The following is a 19,121-nucleotide window of genomic DNA, read 5'->3' as shown; positions in this document are numbered from 1 at the left end:
CATGAGGTTCCTCTCCGTCCCTTCCGACACTTCCGACATACGTTCCACGTTGTCGGAATCTAAGTGGCACTCATGCATGGACTGGGCCATGACGATATCAGGTTCCACCACTATCTGGACGGTGGGGATCTGATCACTGGGGACCACGGAGTCTTTAGATGCCTTTGGAAACAGCAAGGCCCTCAAATCTTCGGTGGCGAGATACGGTCCGGTGGCATTCTTCTGGAAGCCACGCACCCACTTGCGTAGCTTCTCTCGAGCGTTGTCCCTTGCCTCCGCTGAAGGAGGATCGTCGAACGCTTCGACCAGACGACTCTTGGAAACTGTACAGTGCTGCGGGTCGCAGTATTTCAGGTCGCCTTTCTTGGCGGCGCAGGGGGCGTGGGTCCGGCACGCCTTGTGCCCATAGAAGTCCGGGCGCTTCATTCCACAAAAGTTGCTTTCGCACTTCATATACTCCTCCTGTAAAAGAAAGAGATCATGAGTACATGGAAGGCATAAGAATGACTTAAATTACTTTAAATTTAAGATAACTTAATCTAAGTTTTTAAGCATTAAATAATTCATAAGTAATATAATGCCTGAGAGTAGAGAGCGGGAAAGGAAGTAGATAGACACATACTTGTGAATCCCGCCCAGTCGGTTACCGTAACCTTATCATTAGGCAATTTCTTTTGTGGCCGACGGTCACAAGGCGGAAATCCATATAGATAAGCCGTGGTGGGTAGAAGCTAAGCCTCTAACAGAAATTGCCTGCGAGGTGTATCAGGGGCTGAGACCACTCAGTTCCCTGGGGTAGAAGGGGAATAGGAGACCCCTTATTAGATATAGGTTCCGGCAATCGGCTGTACTAAGACACACAGAGTATGCTGGAATATTGTAATGTGCAATCAGACAGCACAGCCACAGATTTAGATGGTAAGACAATACCTATATATAGAAGTGGCTAAGCCATCTGGCTGCAGTGTGATGACTGTCGACATGTTGTCGGCAGGTATGAGAAGGGGTGCATGTCCCTTGACGTCTCTGGAGGGTGCCGGCAGACCGACGGGACGCCGGAGGTCGGTTCAGCAGGGTGGAAGGCATCAAGACAGACACACTGAGTATCTAAATATAATACCATCGTGGCAACCGCCGGCACAGCGGTGGGTCGCCGGCAGGAGGTCGGCTCCGGCAGCCTCAGGCTGACGGCCTGGTGAGCTTGGATCAGTTCATAAGATAATTATGTATATGGTTGTATACCTAGACCGCCGGCAATCAATGCCGGCACGCCGGTGGCCGGCTCCGAAGGTCGGCCAGCTGTTACTAGGTAAAGGGAGGGGTGGGAAATCGGCTGTATGCCGACGGAAGGCGGCAGCCTCCAGCACACGAAAGGCTGATGACTTAGAGGAGGGAGGGAATCTTATGACAGAGTGTCACCAGAGGTAAGGCGGTATCGCCGGCAGTAGAGGCGGCAAGGGACCGGCACCAGGATAGATGGAGAGAAAGGTAAGGAGGGATTGGAGGGGTAAGACCACATACCCCTCCGGCATCCCTCCGGAGAGAATGCACTCATGAAAGGAGTAGATACTCCTGGCATCCGGCGGCAGGGGGCCGGCAGTCGGCCGGGTGCCTGGAGTAACCGAAGGGAGGGTTAGTGTACTTAAGAGTGGGAAACCCCCGCTGGCCGGACCGCTGCCGGCGACTACCCCCACGGAACGCTATGAAGGGTATATGTACCAGATCGGCCAGCTCAGCAGGAGAACAAGCTAGCCCTACCACTCCACCCAAGGGAGGAGCTGTAGGACTAAGGACAGATGTGTATAGGCAAGCCTACACCAAAGGGATAGGTGGGGAGGAAGAAGAAGAGGGGGTCTTTCATAGTGGAGGCTCTGTACAAGAACGGCCACCAAGGATAGGGAGAACGCTCCCTAGCCTAGGTTAGGTAACCAGAATGAGATTGGTACAGGAGTACCGTCTCAAACTATAAAAGTACAGAACTAGCCCCCCCCCCCCCAAAGCCTAACCTAGATAAGGAGAGTTAATTCCTAGGCTAGGTAGGCTGAAAGACACATCGCACGTTGCAGGAAGGGATGAGTAACCCAACCAGATGCAACTGTGGAAGGGCAGAGCCGTTCCTTATTTCTCGTTCGCAACCCTAAGGGGGGATCATTCCCTTAGGGTAGACTGAGAAGCGATAAATACTCTGATTGTAGACAAGATTCACCTATATAGAAGGGGAAGCATGGCCACGCAGAGGGAATGCCCGCAGGCAGGGGATAAGGGAGCATATAGGGGTTCCTACATTTAGGTTAGGTTGGAAAGAAACGCAATCAAACCGATCCCCTATATGGTCCCCGAAGGCAAAAAACACTTACATCACAGTTAACAGTATGTTAAATAATGCCACAATCTTCATAACTGAACCTAGGATCACTGGTATATATCATGCATGAACACAAGAGCTAGGCTATCTAGCCTAGGGGCTAAGCTAGCGATCTAGTATGGGGTCGAACGACGACCGAGTAGATGAGCGTTAAAACACGATATACGTAATTCCTAGCTATGAAGACTAAATAACTAACAATATCAATTAGTTAAGAGGCCGGATAAAGCTGTTCTGGCTAGCTAAATAAGGCATGCAAAAGAACAGCGACGACATAAAATGGCGCGTCCGGGAACGGCACAGCTCTGCCACAAAACACAATATTTTACGAAAAGTAGAAGTTACTTTACGGCTAGAGCTTATTTAAACAATACTGGGACCTGGTACTCAACTTTCCAGAAGAAGGCGAGGCTGAAGGTAAAGACATAACGGCGATGTAAGTCGATGAAAATCGCACAAAGGGAAATCCGACCAAAGCAAGGCGCTACAGGCAGAAGGATGAGGACGGACGTGACGTCATTTAGCAATGGCGCCCGTTTGTTTACGTTTCGAGTACCAAATGCAGCCACGGACGAGTGTAACTGTGGAACGGCTCCCCAGTTATTCTCCACCTTTCCATATCGAAGTGTTAACTCTATATGGGGTGCAGATAGCTATGTGGCGTGTTAATACATACGTCCCCTGTTGATATACGATATCCTAGAGGGAAACCTTTAGGGTACTCGCACCAGAAGTTAGAATTCTGTGATAACCTGTGGTTTAATTCTCTGGGAATATCCCTGTAGTTAAATATACCCAAGGAAGCTACCGAAGGAACCTTCCATCAGGACGTCATGGCTTGAGCCCAAAAATATATTCATTTATTTATTTTCTGTCATGCTAGGCGGCATTACCAACCGAATGACTACTCAGCCAGGGAGTTATCATACCCTTGTGAGAGGGGGTACATCAAGAGGTACACTTGGAAACCACAATAGACAACAAATTGCCCAAACTGCCGTTGTAGTTAGGAAAGAGGGGAGGGGATGGGAAGGTTTGAATCTGTGTGTGCTTATCTATCTAAATATTTAGCCGTCAATTATGACAGATCGCGTACACATTATATATACCAAATAATTATCTGAACACGAAATCACTGAGTGAAGAAAAAGTAAAAAGTAAAACAAAATTTTGTTTTTATCCGTTTCATTGAGAAAATCGAATAAAAAATGGATCATTTAACAACAAAGTGATGTAAAGAACGATTCCGTAAAAAAAAAAAAAAGTATATATTCCAGAAACGTTCTTTCAGTTTCAATAATCACGTGATCATCGAGTTTCTGTGACGAAAGGTACTTTAAGCATGTTGATCAGTACGTGCGAATTGCTTTTAAACAGAAAAGCGATACAAGAATACTGTAGCTCTTGGATAACTATCGCACACCTTTTAAGCAAAAGGGTCTATTAGTTTTCCGCAGGTTCATACCAATCATAATTATTAAAATTTCTCATCATCAGAGCAAGTTCATTCTTCCTTTTACACACTTTATATTACAACACTTGAAAGGTTTAAAGGTCACATATGAATGGAAAAGGCCAAGGACAGTGACAATATTCTAGAGACTGATCATATATATATAAATATATATATATATATATATATATATATATATATATATATATATATACATACATACATATATATATATATATATATATATGATCAGCGCCCAAGACCTTTCTTCACTCAAGCTAGGACCAGGCAAGGCCAGGCAATGGCTACTGATAACTCAGCAGGTAGACCTATGGGCTTCCCAAAAACCCCCATCCCTAACTCGCAAGGATAGCAAGTTTGCAGGCCCTGCAAGTAACGGTTGAGCTTGAGTGGGCCTCGAACCCCAGTCCAGCAGATCACCAAGCAGGGACGTTTTCAATAGGCTACCAAAACCCTTGATTGAAACAAAATTGGTTTCATCTATTCATTTTTTGATAAATCAAAATTTCCTAATCTCGAACCCCAGTCATGCAGATCACCAAGCAGGGACCTTTCCAATAGGCTACCACAATCCTTAATTGAAACAAAATTATTTTCATCTATTTATTTTCCAGTAAGCTAAAGTTTCAACTGTACATCTATTTCAAAACCTACCACACATCAAAGTCTCTCGCAGATTGGACAGATTTTTCCCTCTCCTTCCCCTAGACAGGAGACATCGGCGAAGTAGTAATTGGATTCCATGTCCAATACAGCACAGTTCTTCTCCGGATCCATCAGTGGCCTCCTGGAGTGGTTGGCATCGCAGTCGTGACGCCAGAGGATGGGACTCATGGGCACTTCCGTTCCCTTTGGGCTCCAAACCCAGTGGCCTTCTTCGTCCTCGTCAGTAGCGGCTATCCAGTAGTTAGCATGGTTGAGACCTGGGTGTTAGGTGGCCATAAAAATACAACATTGGTTAAGATAACAGATTTTCACATAACTTTAATCGCTTTTCCACCCTAAGAAATTTCTAACCCAATATACAAACTTCCAAACCAATATACAAAATTTTCAACCCAATATACGAAACTTCCAACCCAATTTACGAAATTTCCGATCCAACATACGAAACTCCCAACGTAATATACAAAAATTCTAATCCAATATATGAAACTTACAACCCAATATACAAAACTTCCAACCCAGTATACGAAACTTTTAAATCAATATACTAAACTTTCAACCAAATATACGAAACTTCCATCCCAATATACGCAACTTCTAATCCAATAAACAAAACTTCCAACCAAATATATGAAACTTCAAAACCAATAGACGCTTAAAATTCCAACTCTCTTAGTCCGGTTTAACTTTAAATAATAAAAAAAAATAGTAGTAAAACTAAACATCAATATGATTGATGTATTTAATTATCTAGTAGATTATTTCAGTTGTAAAAGGTTGGGTTTTATGAATCAATTCATTTCAAAATAAGGGAAAAGTAAAAATCGATTATGTCTTGCTAAGTCTGTTAATGTTAATTGACTTCTTGGGAAGTTTAAAGGTCATTCAAAAGTGTCAAAGACCCTCTCCACTTGATTTATGATCAAAAAGTACCCTACGGGTACGCCTGCAGGTTCCCCAAGAATCTCTTTCCCAAAGCGAGAGAGAGAGAGAGAGAGAGAGAGAGAGAGAGAGAGAGAGAGAGAGAGAGAGAGAGAGAGAGAGAGAGAAACTTCTAAGAAAATCACCAGATGAAAACAAGAATATAGATATGACATTCCTTACCCTGGAGAGAGAGAGAGAGAGAGAGAGAGAGAGAGAGAGAGAGAGAGAGAGAGAGAGAGAGAGAGATTTCTAGAAAATAACCAGGTAAAAGCCAAAATCCACATATAATGACATTCCTTACAATGGGAAAATCACCTATGAGAGAGAGAGAGAGAGAGAGAGAGAGAGAGAGAGAGAGAGAGAGCTAACTTACCCTTTTCTTTGATATATCTCACCACAGCTTCCAGTTGGGACGCATCCCGAATCTTGACGAGCGATGCATCCATTCCACGAACAGCGCAGTGGAGCCTCATGTCATAAAAGTTTCCACACTCCAGAGGGTCAACGAAGAGACACTGATTGCCAATCTGTTCGAAGGGCAAAGTACATTCTGGAGTGAAAGAGAAGGAGAGAGACAAAAAAGAAGGGAGATTAATCCATCGCTTATCTGCAGTACTGACCCGACTCAAACTGAGATTTCTTAATATGGTTTGTTGTATTTATAATCTATAATATGACCTCATCTTCGTCAGTAGATCATATAGCCATTCTCCACCCCGGCTACGACCGACCATATCCACATGGGTTACTGTCAGTGTCAACAGTGGCTCCCTTGTATTTAGCGGTATGCACGCAAATTGTTCCCAAACGAAACCTGACCTATCTAATAATTATATATATACACACACACACACACACACACACACACACACATATATATATATATATATATATATATATATATATATATATATATATATATATATTTCGGAGTGGGGATACATTAACGTGGTGAAACGGTTTGTGAATGGGCATGATCAGCAAAGGTGTACTAATAAGGGCCACCCAAACTAGGTTGATTTTCTGTGAACGATCAGACGAAAATCTCCCAGACATGAATCGGCATGTCCTGCATTGACTAGATACGGCTGGCTTTGTTGTTATTTGTGTGTCTGTGTATATATAGGCCTATATATATATATATATATATATATATATATATACATATATATATATATATATATATATATATATTTGAATATATATACATATATATATATATATATATATATATATATATATATATATATATATATATATACATATATATATATATATATATATATATATATTTGAATATATATACATATATATATATATATATATATATATATATATATATATATATATATACAGTATATATAATTAGACTATTAATATTATTATTACCTAAGCTACAACCCTATTTGGAAAAGCAGTAGCAAAGGAAATAATAAATAAACTATAAATGAGAGGTATTGATTAGGGAATAAAAAATATCTTGAGACCAGTAGCAACGTTAAAATATATGTCATATAAAGAGAGACTTACAATATGTCAACCTGCTCAACATAAAAATAAATAAAACATTCGCTGCAAGATTGAACTTCTGAAGTTCAATCTATTCAACTGCCTGATTAGAAGGATTATTCCACAATCTGAGCACAGCTGGAATAAAACCTCTTGACTACTGTGTAGTGTTGAGCCTTAAGATGGAGAAGGCAAGACTGTTAGAATTAACTACAAGAAACAACTCTGATGCTTTATTAACAAAGGAAAATAATGATGTACTGACCTGTGCTGTTGCCTTCGATAAAGGCAGCCAGGCTGAAGACCGAAGCTGAAATAGAAAATTATAGGGTAATAATTCAGTGCATCAGAATACGAGCACATGCTTTTCCTTTCCCTCTACAAATTATCCTTTATTCCAATAAAATTACGTATATACTGTAGAAGCTACATAAAACCCTCTCTGGGCCATCCATTTCTTATGCACTTAACTTTCGTCTCTCTATCATTATTGACATCAATAATTCCCTCTCAATGTTTATTTTTAAAAGATTTTTTACCTCCCGTTATCCCACATTCATTGTAAGGAATTATTCTATCGCCATTTCCATTGACAGTTTTCCTATATTTACACTAAATGACCAATAATAATAATAACAACTAGCTAAGCTATAACCCTTGTTGGAAAAGCAGGATGCTAGAAGCTTAAGAGCTCCTAAAGGGAAAATAACCCAGTGAGGAAAAGAAATAATGAAAAATATAAATTACATGAAACGTAATTAAGAATAAATATAAAACATCTCAAGATCAGTAACAAGGTAGGGGAAGTAAAATTTGAAAGGACACAAGGGGACTAGTGTGCACCTCTGGTAATGCCATGGAATTTACGCACCAGTTAGGAAATGATTTAAGGAGACGCATCTACACATACTGTACAAGCATACATACATAGATACATACCTACATACATACACATATATACATACACATATATATATACATATATATATATATATATATATATATATATATATATATATATATATATATATATATATATATAAATGAGTATACCCCTACCATCCGTAAACATGGAAAACGCATTATACATTATATACACTGGGTGAGTATAAGTGTAAACAATCATTGGCTAATAAATGATTTTCATACACACACACATACATCAATATGCTCACATTAATGAACATGTATGCACGTTATAAATAAACATCACAGATTGCTATCTGCATCATGAATAAATATAATAGTATAATGATATGATATATAATAAATGTAACCTCACCAATTAGGACAAGCACAGTGGCCATCACGCAGGCAAACATGGAAGTATCAAAGACAGTCGGGTTCGCAATGAATTTAAGTAGTTTACAAGATGACCCAATGTTTCGTGTCACACGTGAACACAAAAGCCTTATTAGAAAGAGTAGGCTTAAAGCTTTAAGGTTTAAATTTACTTTCAAGTGATTTCTTGAAATTTTCTTATCTTCTTAAGCCCAAAACTCATGGTTGGTATTGCTTAGCACATGACAAGTTCCCATAAACATGATTTGAAGACAAAAAACACCAGTAATTGATGTTTAAAAAATATGTTATCGATTTCATGATAATTTCCAAAATTCGAATGATTCTTAGCTTTACGTAATGATTCCATGAATGTGACAAGAGAAGAATTATACCAGTTTTAACTATGGAAGAGCTTATTTGTCAATAATTTTTCGTTCATTTTAATCAACATAAATATGCATACACATACGCACTAAGAATGCAAAAAAATCTTTATTTTTTCTTGCAATATTGCTGTAAAGTGATAACTGCGGCCTTGATATAAGGAAAAGAACCCATCTGACCCTGTTTAAAGGTGTAAAGGTTACTCATGAATGACATAGAAACTGACCATATTGACAAATGACCTATGCCCAAGGCCCCTCTCCACCCAATCAGGACCAGGAAAGTCCAGGCAATGGCTAATGATGAGTCAGCAGGTAGACCTATAGGCTTCCCAAAACCTACCATAATTATCTCACAAAGACGGTGAGGTTGCAGAAACTATGAGCGAGTCTCCAACCCCAGTCCAGCAGATCACCAGGTAGGTACGTTTCCAATACGCTATCATAACCCCAAAGTTAGAGGACAGAGCGAGTTGTGGAATTTGATGCTTAGATATCATTCTCTTCACCCATTGCTTCCAAATTACGGGAATTCCTTTAAATCCTGAGAACTATTTACCTATAATATTATTATTATTATTATTATTATTATTATTATTATTATCATTATTATTATTATTATTATCATTATTACTAACAATAATTGCCAAGATGCAACATTGGTTGGAAAAGCAGAATACTACAATTCCAAGGGCTCCAACAAGAAAAGCAGCCCAGTAAGGAAAAGAAATAAGAGAATAGCATTTAACGATATACAAGCAATGAACAAATATAAAATATTTTAAGACCAGTAAAAACATTCAAATATATCAGTCATATTTGAAACTATAGAATGAGACTTATGTCAACCTATTCAACAGAAAAAAAATTACAGAGATCAAACTTCTGAAATTTCACTTATTTAACTGCCTGATTAGGAAGATTATTCCACAATCTGGTCACAGGTGGAATAAAACTTACATAATCCGTATTGTGCCTTGTAATCTATTTGTTGCCTCCAAGGGTTGCGGTGGCCTATGTGGTAACGTCCCTGACTGGTGATCGCCAGACTGCAGTTCGAGTCCCGCTCAAACTCGTTAGTTCCTTTGGTTGCTGCAACCTCACCACCTTTGTGAGCTAAGGATGTGGGGTTTGGGGGAACCTATAGGTCTATCTGTCGAGTCCTCAGTAGCCATTGCGTGGCCCTCCTTGGTCCTAGCTTGGGTGGAGAAGGGGCTTGGGTGCTGATCATATGTATATATGAACAGTCTCTAAGGCACTGTTCTGCTTGATAGGGCAAGGTCACTGGTCCTTGCCTCTGCTATTCGTGATCAGCCTTTAACCCTCTAAACGTAGTGTTTTCGGACATCCAGAATCTTTTGCTATTATCAATATTATTATCAATTATTATTATTATTACTAGCTAAGCTACAATCCTTATTCGAAAAGCTGGATGATATAAGCCATTTAAGCCCTCCTACAGTGAAAATAGCCCAGTGAGGAAAGGAAAAAGGTAAATAAACTACAAGAGAAGTAATGAACAATTAAATTATCACATTTTCAGAACAGTAACAACATTAAAATATATTTTTCATAAATAAACTATAATAAGAGACTTATAAGCTTATTCAACATAAAATATTCGCTGCAAGTTTGAACTCTTGAAGTCCCACCGATTCAACTGCCTGATTAGGAAGATCATGCCACAATCTGGTCACAGCTGGAATAAAACTCCTAGAATGCTGGACAGTACTGAGCCTTATGATGGAGAAGGTATGCCTCTGCATTCCTCACAGTACATCCTCTGAACATAAACGAATCCTGGTTTACACGATGCGTGACCTTGCGTCCTTCTGTAACTAATGGGCTCCCCTTTCGATTCTGGAGAGGAGACGTATAAAAAAGACAAGGAGAAAGAGCAATAAGTGATATCAGACCTCCACCAATGAAGATTGTCAACATTTTACTAAAATCTAATAACCAAGCTTTTCCTTTCATATTTTGGCCATGAATGAATCTATAGTACAATAAAACAAAAACCTGGATACGAATAGTAATCCAGATCACTGCAAAAATTTAAACCCTTCTAAGTTAGCCCATATCTGACATGTCCTTGAATGTCCATCAAAATTTATCTGTAACTTTTTGTTAGGCTGGTGACTAACAAACAAATGGACAGAGGTGAAAACGTAACCTTGGCGGAGGTCCGTTCATTTGTTCCAGAATGACAATTACACAAAAACTTATGCAAGCCACGGGCTCTTTCACAATGGAAGCCTGTAAGTGGGAAATTGGCGGAGGTAAAAAGAGTGGCAAGCACAAGGCGACTTATGCCTATTCGTATGCTCAAGTCATTTTCTTGTATTATCGTCTTCATTTGGGAATATAATTGTCCGTCCTGTGCCCTGTGTTAACCCCAGAAAACTTAGCTTCTATTACGGGTTGCCTGAAGGCACAGAGCCCATGCTGCTCCCTAAAGTGTAGCAATCACCAGGACCCACTTAGAACTAAGTGGATCCTGAGCAATCTATCACAGACTCTATGACTCGATTTTAGCTCATCGATTTCTAGGGAAAATAAAGATGCAAATAAAAAGACAGCAATTATCAACTGAGAAATCTCACGGTATTGTAAAAAAAAAAAAAAAAAAAATGGCAAGAGTTGTACAAATATCCTTATCAAAAGTGTTTGTTGTAAGGGAAAATATAAGCCAATAGATAAACTGAAGATACCGATGACTGTAGAGTTCAAACCGGTGTATTTTATTGAACGTTAAAGTAAATTTTCATTTATAAGTCAGAAGAAAATTATAATGTTCCAGATATGTTATAGGTTTTTCTAAATGTAACCACGGGGCCATGACAAAATGCATCAATGAGAGAAAAATTAAAATCCAAAATTTTGGTTTATGTTACGATTGATGTAGTTTGTAATGAGTACATATGTAGTTAGAGGGATGATGGTAAACAGGTAACGATCTCCATGTGATGTGGGTAGGGGACCTACTACGTTGACATGAATGTAGGAAAAACAACACTGTGGTTGAGGAAAGGTGCCCACTCCTGAATCTGTTTGTCGATGTACTTTTGAAGTTTGGCATGAAGTACAGGTGCGGGCCCAATCCTTGGCATCCTTAATAATGCCACACTAAATGAGCCTCGTCTTCAGTAGCTGTGAAGTAAATCGGCGCGAGGGATGTGAAAGGCCATGTATGATATCCAACATCTGTCGGTGCATTGGACCAGGTATCCACGTCACGGTCTACCAGTATTGGCGTCGCATAGGAGGGTGGCGTTGGAATTGTCTAGGGGGACGTCTTCCCAATGGAGGGATGTGCAGAATGTCTTACATGCTTGGTAGGCCTACTCTGGATCTTTTAGTTGGGATTTTGCCAAGGCACTGTAATCCAATACCAGGTGAATGGCAGCCAATGTATTTCTTGACAGGGCATTGGCAACGGGATTCATTTTCCCAGGGGCATTTTGAAGAGTACAATTATATTCAGCCATGGCGGAGAGATATCGGCGTTGAAGGTCAGACTAGGTGTCGGATTGTCGAGAGAAGGCGTACACCAGAGGCATGTGGTCCATATGAATGACGAAGGGTGTACATTCTAAGAAATGACGAAAGTTACGGACAGTTAAATGCACTGCCAGCTATTCAGCAGTCGAAGGTAGAGCAGCTAGATTCTTCCTTGGACAGTTTTCTACTGTATAAGGCCAATGGGCGGGGCCAGCTGTTGACCACCTGCTCAAGTACTGCCCCTATAGCAACGTCAAAGGCATTGATGGAGAGGAGAGGTGCATTTGCCACGGGAGAAGTGAGAGCAGCAGCGGTTGATAGGGCATTCTTTGCGTTGCAGGTCGCTTCTTGAAGGGGACCCCACTTCAGGTCTTTTGGCCGGCCCTTGAGGGAGGCGTAGAGGGGGACAAGAGTGGCGGCGATGGCTATCAGGAAACGGTGATAATACCTGATCATGCCCAAGAATTCTTTCCTTCCCAGGAAAGGGGTGCACTTCAGGAGTGGTGAGGTGCCCTAAGAATGATACTTTGTTGGCTGGCGCCGAAGGTACACTTGTTGTACCAGACTACAAGGCCTTTCTGTTGTAGGCAGTCGAGCACAATGTGTAAGTGACGGAGGTGTTCCTCTTTGGAGGAAGAGAACAAGTATGTAGTCCATGTAACATACCCAGAATGGGAGTTCCCCTAAGATGCCATCCATAAGGCATTGAAAAGTGGCTCCAGTATTACGAAGGCAAAAACAGGAGTAATTGAAGGTGTATATACCAAAGGGGGTGGTGACGGCGGTCTTGAGGATGTCTTCTGGGTTCATGGACACTTGATAAAACCCCTTCAGGAAATCGAGCATAAAGAAAACCTTCTCTTTGTGCAAGTATGAGGTCACGTCGACTATGTTTGAGAGGGGGGTAGTGATCAGCTTCTGTCTCCATGTACAGGCACCTGTAATCCCCATATGTAACGCAGAAAGTCATCTTTCTTCCGGATGATGTGCAAGGGTGACGACCACGGGCTTGAGGCTTTTGGCAAAGGCCTATTTATCCTATTTTAGTGAACGTTTGTCTAGCGGCTGCCAAATGATCCGGTGACAAACACCTGAATCTGGTGAACGCTGGGGGCCCTGTCGTCTTCATATGGTGATAAATACCATGTTTGGCGGGAACTGGGGGCGTTTGATGAAGTTCTAGACAGAAAACTTCAGGGTACGACATGAAAAGGGGAGATAGGAATCCGTTGGTAGGCTGATGTGGAGAGCAAGGTCGGAGGGGCAGGTTGAAGAGGTGTTGAGGTGTAAGAGTCCGTATTGGCTAATCGTCGGTGAGCGACATCAACCAGGAGGTGGAAATGAGAGACAGAGAAATCTGCAATGAGGATTGGCAATGTGAAGTCAGCAACGAGAAACTTCCATTTATATTTGATGGTTCCACACAATAATGATAGGGTTTCATAACGATGGGTGGGTATCACAGATCCGTTAGCAACTATCAGGCGGACGTCGGCAAACTTAGACAGACTATGTCGTGTCCTGGAGAGTGGCCTTAGCAGAAGAGAACGGCATGCACCCATGACTACCAAAAATCGCACGCCCGTACCTACATCATGAAAAGAGAAAATTTAGTGGCAGGGGAGGCCAACGCCACAATCGTTGGCTTAATTACACGTTTTTTGGCCACTGACACCCGTTTGCACATTTCTTCGCAGCAGCCCTGAATCTGGAGTGGTAGTGGCATAACTGCAGCCTATGAGCGTCAGTAAGTGGCTGTAGAGGTCGTTAGTTGGGGCGTGAGCAAGAGGTGGTATATATGGGTGGTGAGCGTTTGTGTCCTATGGCACTTACGTCAGGTTCAGTCGATGTTGAATAGTTTTCCTCTTTGTCAAGAGTGGAGGCATTGACTGACGTCTTGAAGGTGGTGAAGTGGCTGTCCATAAGGGCGTCGACTTTGGTCATCAGGTCTTTCATGGGTAAAATATCAACATCTGGGATGGCATCTCGTACAGGTTCGGGTAGGCGCCATACCATAGGGCACAAAGCAAATTCACTTAAAAAGAGCCCTCTGCGGCAGGTTGCAGACAAGCGATACTGGTCATTTCATTGACAGTGAACAAGCCTTTTGGTCCCCTAATGGTAGTTGAGAGAGCTGAAAAAAGCTTGTCTATACGGGTGGCTGGAGATGGTGAGTACTGCTACAGGAGGTATGTTTTGAGGGCATCATACGCTATTGGGATGTCCCCTTGTTTGCAAAACCAATCAGAGATTTCTGGGAATATGTCCTTGGGGATCGCCGTGAGGACATAGCCTGCTTTACTGCTTGAGCGAGTCACACCCTTGATGAGAAACTGGACTTTGGAGTGCAGGAACTAGGAAAACGCTTCTTCGCTGGTGAAGGGCACAGTAGTGAGGGGGATGGCAGGAGGGAGCGAGTCCTCCAGTAGTCCCAATTGAGCGGGAGAGGCATAAGGTTTTAACTGTGAGGCGAGGTGGATGCATCTGACTTTATTTCAACAGATAGTGAGTTTATATACAACATGGTGAGGACAAGAAGGTCAAAAAAATTCAAACAAATGATTCATGAACAGACAGGCTTAAACAGGTTGTGTTAACAGTGAGGTATAGAGCGAGATATACAATAAAACGAAAATACCGTTACAGTGTAAAAACGTGTTGTGAAACGTGTGGTATACCCTAGAGCAGCCATTCCCAACCGGGGTTCCACGGAGCCTTAGGGTACCATGAACTATCGCCTGTGGTTCCATAAGAATTCATTATTGATTTTTATTTACATAATATTTTTTCATTAAACTTACTGTGAGAAATCAAAGGGCTATACTTTTTTATCGTAAAGTATCGTGCGACATTTTTTGCTTCAATTTCCCTAAAGATTGGTGCCCGAAATCCCTCAAAGATTTCGAACATTTTACCATTTTTCCAGAGAAAATGAGGGAAATGAACAAATCTCGAAAAATTAGAACAGTATTTAAATCTCGGATTTCGAAATTGGGGGTCATGAGCTCTTTTCTGGGGGTCATGGATGGTCTAACAACTGTATGCACTACATTCAGCTTGCCAGAACAAGGCTAAGCTCTTCAGTCAGTCTCGGAGCTGGTTGAGTGGATGCACAGACCGGTAGTGCATTGTAGGTACCATGGCTTCCAGATTTATCATAATTTTGCTAATATAATCGTTTTATTTTTTGTCTATCTGGCATAAGAAATTTCTACTAATATGACAAGCCGTACCTGTCATAATTTTTGGCATATTCACTATTATCATAAATACTTATACATATATGTCATATTTTTAATACCCACTAAAAAACGGAATCAGGTTGGAAAATATGTTGAACTGCACAGTTTTTGTGCTAAGACTTGATAAAGAACATGATGGCATCATGTCTTATCTAATATGTGGGTTTAGTTCATATCTGTTTTCACCACCTGGGTCCAGCAGATTCACAGAACTCTACCCAATATGTTATCAATCCTTCTCTTGAAGTTAGCCACACCACACGCAGTACTGTGATACTCGAGCGACCTTAATTTATTTTTTTTTCTCTCTCTCTCTTACACTCTTTATGAAAAATAACTGTTGAATAGGAGGGTGGGGCTGTGCAAGGTATATAGCATGCATTTATTTCTAACTACGACATTCGGTATTTTAAACCAAATTTCTTTTACCCATCCTGTACATACAGTATAATCCCACTTTTAAATTTGTATGATTATTCTGAGATATGGTTATGTATGTCAGTATGATTGGGACTGGAGAATAATCAATGAAAAAATTTACATACGTACAATTACTGTGGTCAGAGTCATATATCCACTAAATTCATTTTTTCCCGTAAATTGACTTCACACACAGAAATTTGTGGTACATGAAGTTGTTCTTCCATTATATTTTGGAATTTAGTTAGTTTATATGTTTATGTTTTGTCGCATGATTGTATTCATTCCTAATTCCTAATAACTTTCTTGGCAGATGTCAAAGCAGCACACACACAATGAGAGTTTTCTCACCTTTGGCTTCTCATTTGTGGTGAACAATGGCTTGCACATGCCTCAGTGTGTCATCTGAAAGAAGACACTTGCTAATGAGAGCCTGAATGCCTTCAAGCTGAAGGAGCCCCTCATCAAGGTTCAACCTGAACTGGCCAACAAGGATAAGGTATACTTCAAAATCAAGGAACGCCAGCTCAAATGGTCGTAATTGGATTATGGAACAGTTCTCTTCCAACCTACCAATATTGTTATGGCACCATACAGGATCTCCCTTCTAATTGCAAAGCAGAAGGCACACACAATTGGAGAGAAGTTTGTTGAACCTTACATGGTAGAGGCTTTTAATTTTGTCCTTGATCAGAACTGTGTCAACAAGTTTAATCAGATAAGTCTTTTTGGACAACACAGTTAAGCGGCGCATTGATGACATGTCGCAGGACATCAAATCTCAGGTGATGAAAAAAATAAAACTCTCTCCCTTCTTCGCCATCCAACTTGATGACTACTGCTATTGAGATTTCGCAAGATTTAGTACAGACTGCTGTTACCACAAAAGTGTAGTAATCTATTGATAGATACCGATTTCATTGCTCTTGTCTGAAAGCAGCACCTAAGTGTCTTTTGTTTATCATTAAGATTTATCCAGATTTAATACAGGTGAGCGTAGATTGAGATGTAAAGACCGAGACCATACATTATTTAAAGTATTATGTGAAGAGTAAAACCTACTAGATACTGAACTATTGCAGCAAGTGATGGTTTGTAAAGGTGTAAATTCTCTTTAGACATCTAATGAAGTATATTTTTGTAAGCCATCTGTATTATTTAAATCTTTGACTTTTTTGTAAAGCTTTAATAACACCTCGAGTCTGGTCACTATTATTCTTCAAAATATTAAATCTTTAGACCTAAAGAACACTAAGTTGAGCATTTCAGAAATTTAACACTTATGAGGAAACACAAGCCCCCTTTTTCCCATATCTAAAGAAAACGACTAAGGTCTATATATTAAAATCTCAATTAAATAAAGTTATTACGAAATTGGAGTAAAGCTTTGCTCTACAAAATAAGAAGTTTTTGGTCTGTGTCACCTGATTAAACTCAGCAGGTGGATCATATATATTTTTAGAATACCCACACTTCAAACTTGGGGTTTCTTTTGTGGATTTGTAATGGATTTACATATTTAAGCTATGTAGCCCACAACTGAGGACTCTGAGGCCATTCAGAGTCCAAGAGCAACTGGACAAAACCCTGCAGTTACTCTTATAAAGTAAGAGTTATAGGCTGAATAGCCACATGAAAAAGGGGAATAGTATGTGAATCAGGATATCACAGAAAAGATACCTAGAAGTATGTCAGTCCAAAACCACTAGGGACCAAAGAAACACTGCAAAACCCTCAAATAATGCTTGCTGTACACCGCGTGAGGTGCATCGATGGCGCTAGCCACCAACGGGGTTTACTTGTTTGTGTAAGAGAAGAAAAAAACTCAATTTTATTTAACCATATATTAATGCTGGAATCTATTTGTTTACATATTTTGCTAATACTTATACAAATGGGGCTGGACGAGGAGACCTTTCTGACGAGGAAACCTTCCTGGTGAGGAGACCTTCCAGATGAGAACTCCTTGATGAAGAGACCTCCTTGACGAGGAGAACTCCCTGACAAGGAGCTTCTCCCTAACGAGGTGAACTCCCCGACGAAGAGACCTCCCTGACGAGGAGACCTCCCTGACTAGGAGAACTCCCTGACGAGGAGAACTCCCTGACGAGGAGACTCTCCCTAGCGAGGAGAACTCCCTGACGAAGAGACCTCCCTGACGAGGAGAACTACCTGACAAGGAGAACTACCTGACAAGGAGAACTACCTGACAAGGAGAACTACCTGACAAAGAGAACTCCCTGACGAAGCAAACCTGAACTAGATCTGTTCACAGATTGGGGAGGAATTGATCTCCCCATCACCGTTGAGGCAAGAGACGTCCCCGAAGCGGTAGTAAGACGACTTCTGCAAAACGCCGCAGTTGCGCGTGAAGTTTATCGAAGGCATTTGCTTGAAGTTGTTCTCGCAGTCGTATCCCCAAAAGGGTGTGCCCATGGGCACGGGAGACCCATCCCCCCATTTCCAGCGTCCTTCGTGGCCCTCGTCAGTAGCGTCAATCCAGAAGTTGTAGTGATCTAATCCTTCGGTGTCAGTAAAAATAAACTTTTGTCAGTTATCGATTATGATTCTTATTTATTATTTATCAGACTAGTGTACCCGAACCATAAAAAATGACGGCTAAATATTTAGATAGATATGCTTTACTTTCACAAGGATCACATGACTTAATCTATATGTTAGATAGACATGCACGCACACACACACATTCAACCATTCCTAACCCCTCCCGTTTTCCTAACTAAAACCCAGCGGTTTCGGCAATTTGTGGGAGATTGCAGTTTCCGAGTCAAGAGTATGACCACTCCCTCTTCCCCTTATCCGAGGGACGTGGAGAGACCGAGTAATCACACGCCTGGCAATGCCACTGAGCGTGACAGGAGATATATATATATATATATATATGTATATATATATATATATATGTATATATATATATATATTTATATATATATATATAATTATATATATATATATATATATATATATATATATATATATAGTCACATAAGTAGCTCTATTATATATGAGTCATTATTATTATTATTTATTATTATTATTATTATTATTATCATTATTATTATTATTATTGTTGTTGTTGTTATTATTATTATTTAGCTACAACCCTAGCTGGAAAAGGATAATGCTATTAGGAAAATAGCTCAGTGAGGAAAGAAATTAAAGAAATAAACTACAAAAGAATTTTAAGAACAATAACAATATTAAAATGAATCTTTCAAGTATAAACTATAAAATCTTCAAAATAACAAGAGGGAGAGTAACAAGAGAGAAATAATGTGTCCGAGTGTACCCTCAAGCTAGGGAACTCTACCACAAGACAGTGGAAGACCATG

General features: G+C 40.5%; 1 protein-coding gene across 1 annotated transcript in view; it reads right to left on the bottom strand.

Annotated features, from left to right (window-relative positions):
* Positions 1-4,428: 4,428 nt before the first annotated feature.
* LOC137616518 (uncharacterized) overlaps positions 4,429-19,121 on the bottom strand; it is a 17,044-nt gene continuing 2,351 nt past the window's right edge. The window contains exons 4-6 of the mRNA XM_068346348.1: positions 7,216-7,248; positions 5,803-5,979; positions 4,429-4,762 (exon numbers count right to left, since the gene is read on the bottom strand). Of these exons, the coding sequence (XP_068202449.1) occupies positions 4,500-4,762; positions 5,803-5,979; positions 7,216-7,248 (473 nt within the window). The 3' untranslated portion in view covers positions 4,429-4,499. The remainder of the gene's footprint in view (positions 4,763-5,802; positions 5,980-7,215; positions 7,249-19,121) is intronic.

This window comes from Palaemon carinicauda, chromosome 22 (genome assembly GCF_036898095.1).
Source record: "Palaemon carinicauda isolate YSFRI2023 chromosome 22, ASM3689809v2, whole genome shotgun sequence".
In the NCBI taxonomy this organism is placed as follows: domain Eukaryota; kingdom Metazoa; phylum Arthropoda; class Malacostraca; order Decapoda; family Palaemonidae; genus Palaemon; species Palaemon carinicauda.
This window is presented reverse-complemented; position numbering and strand designations above follow the sequence as displayed.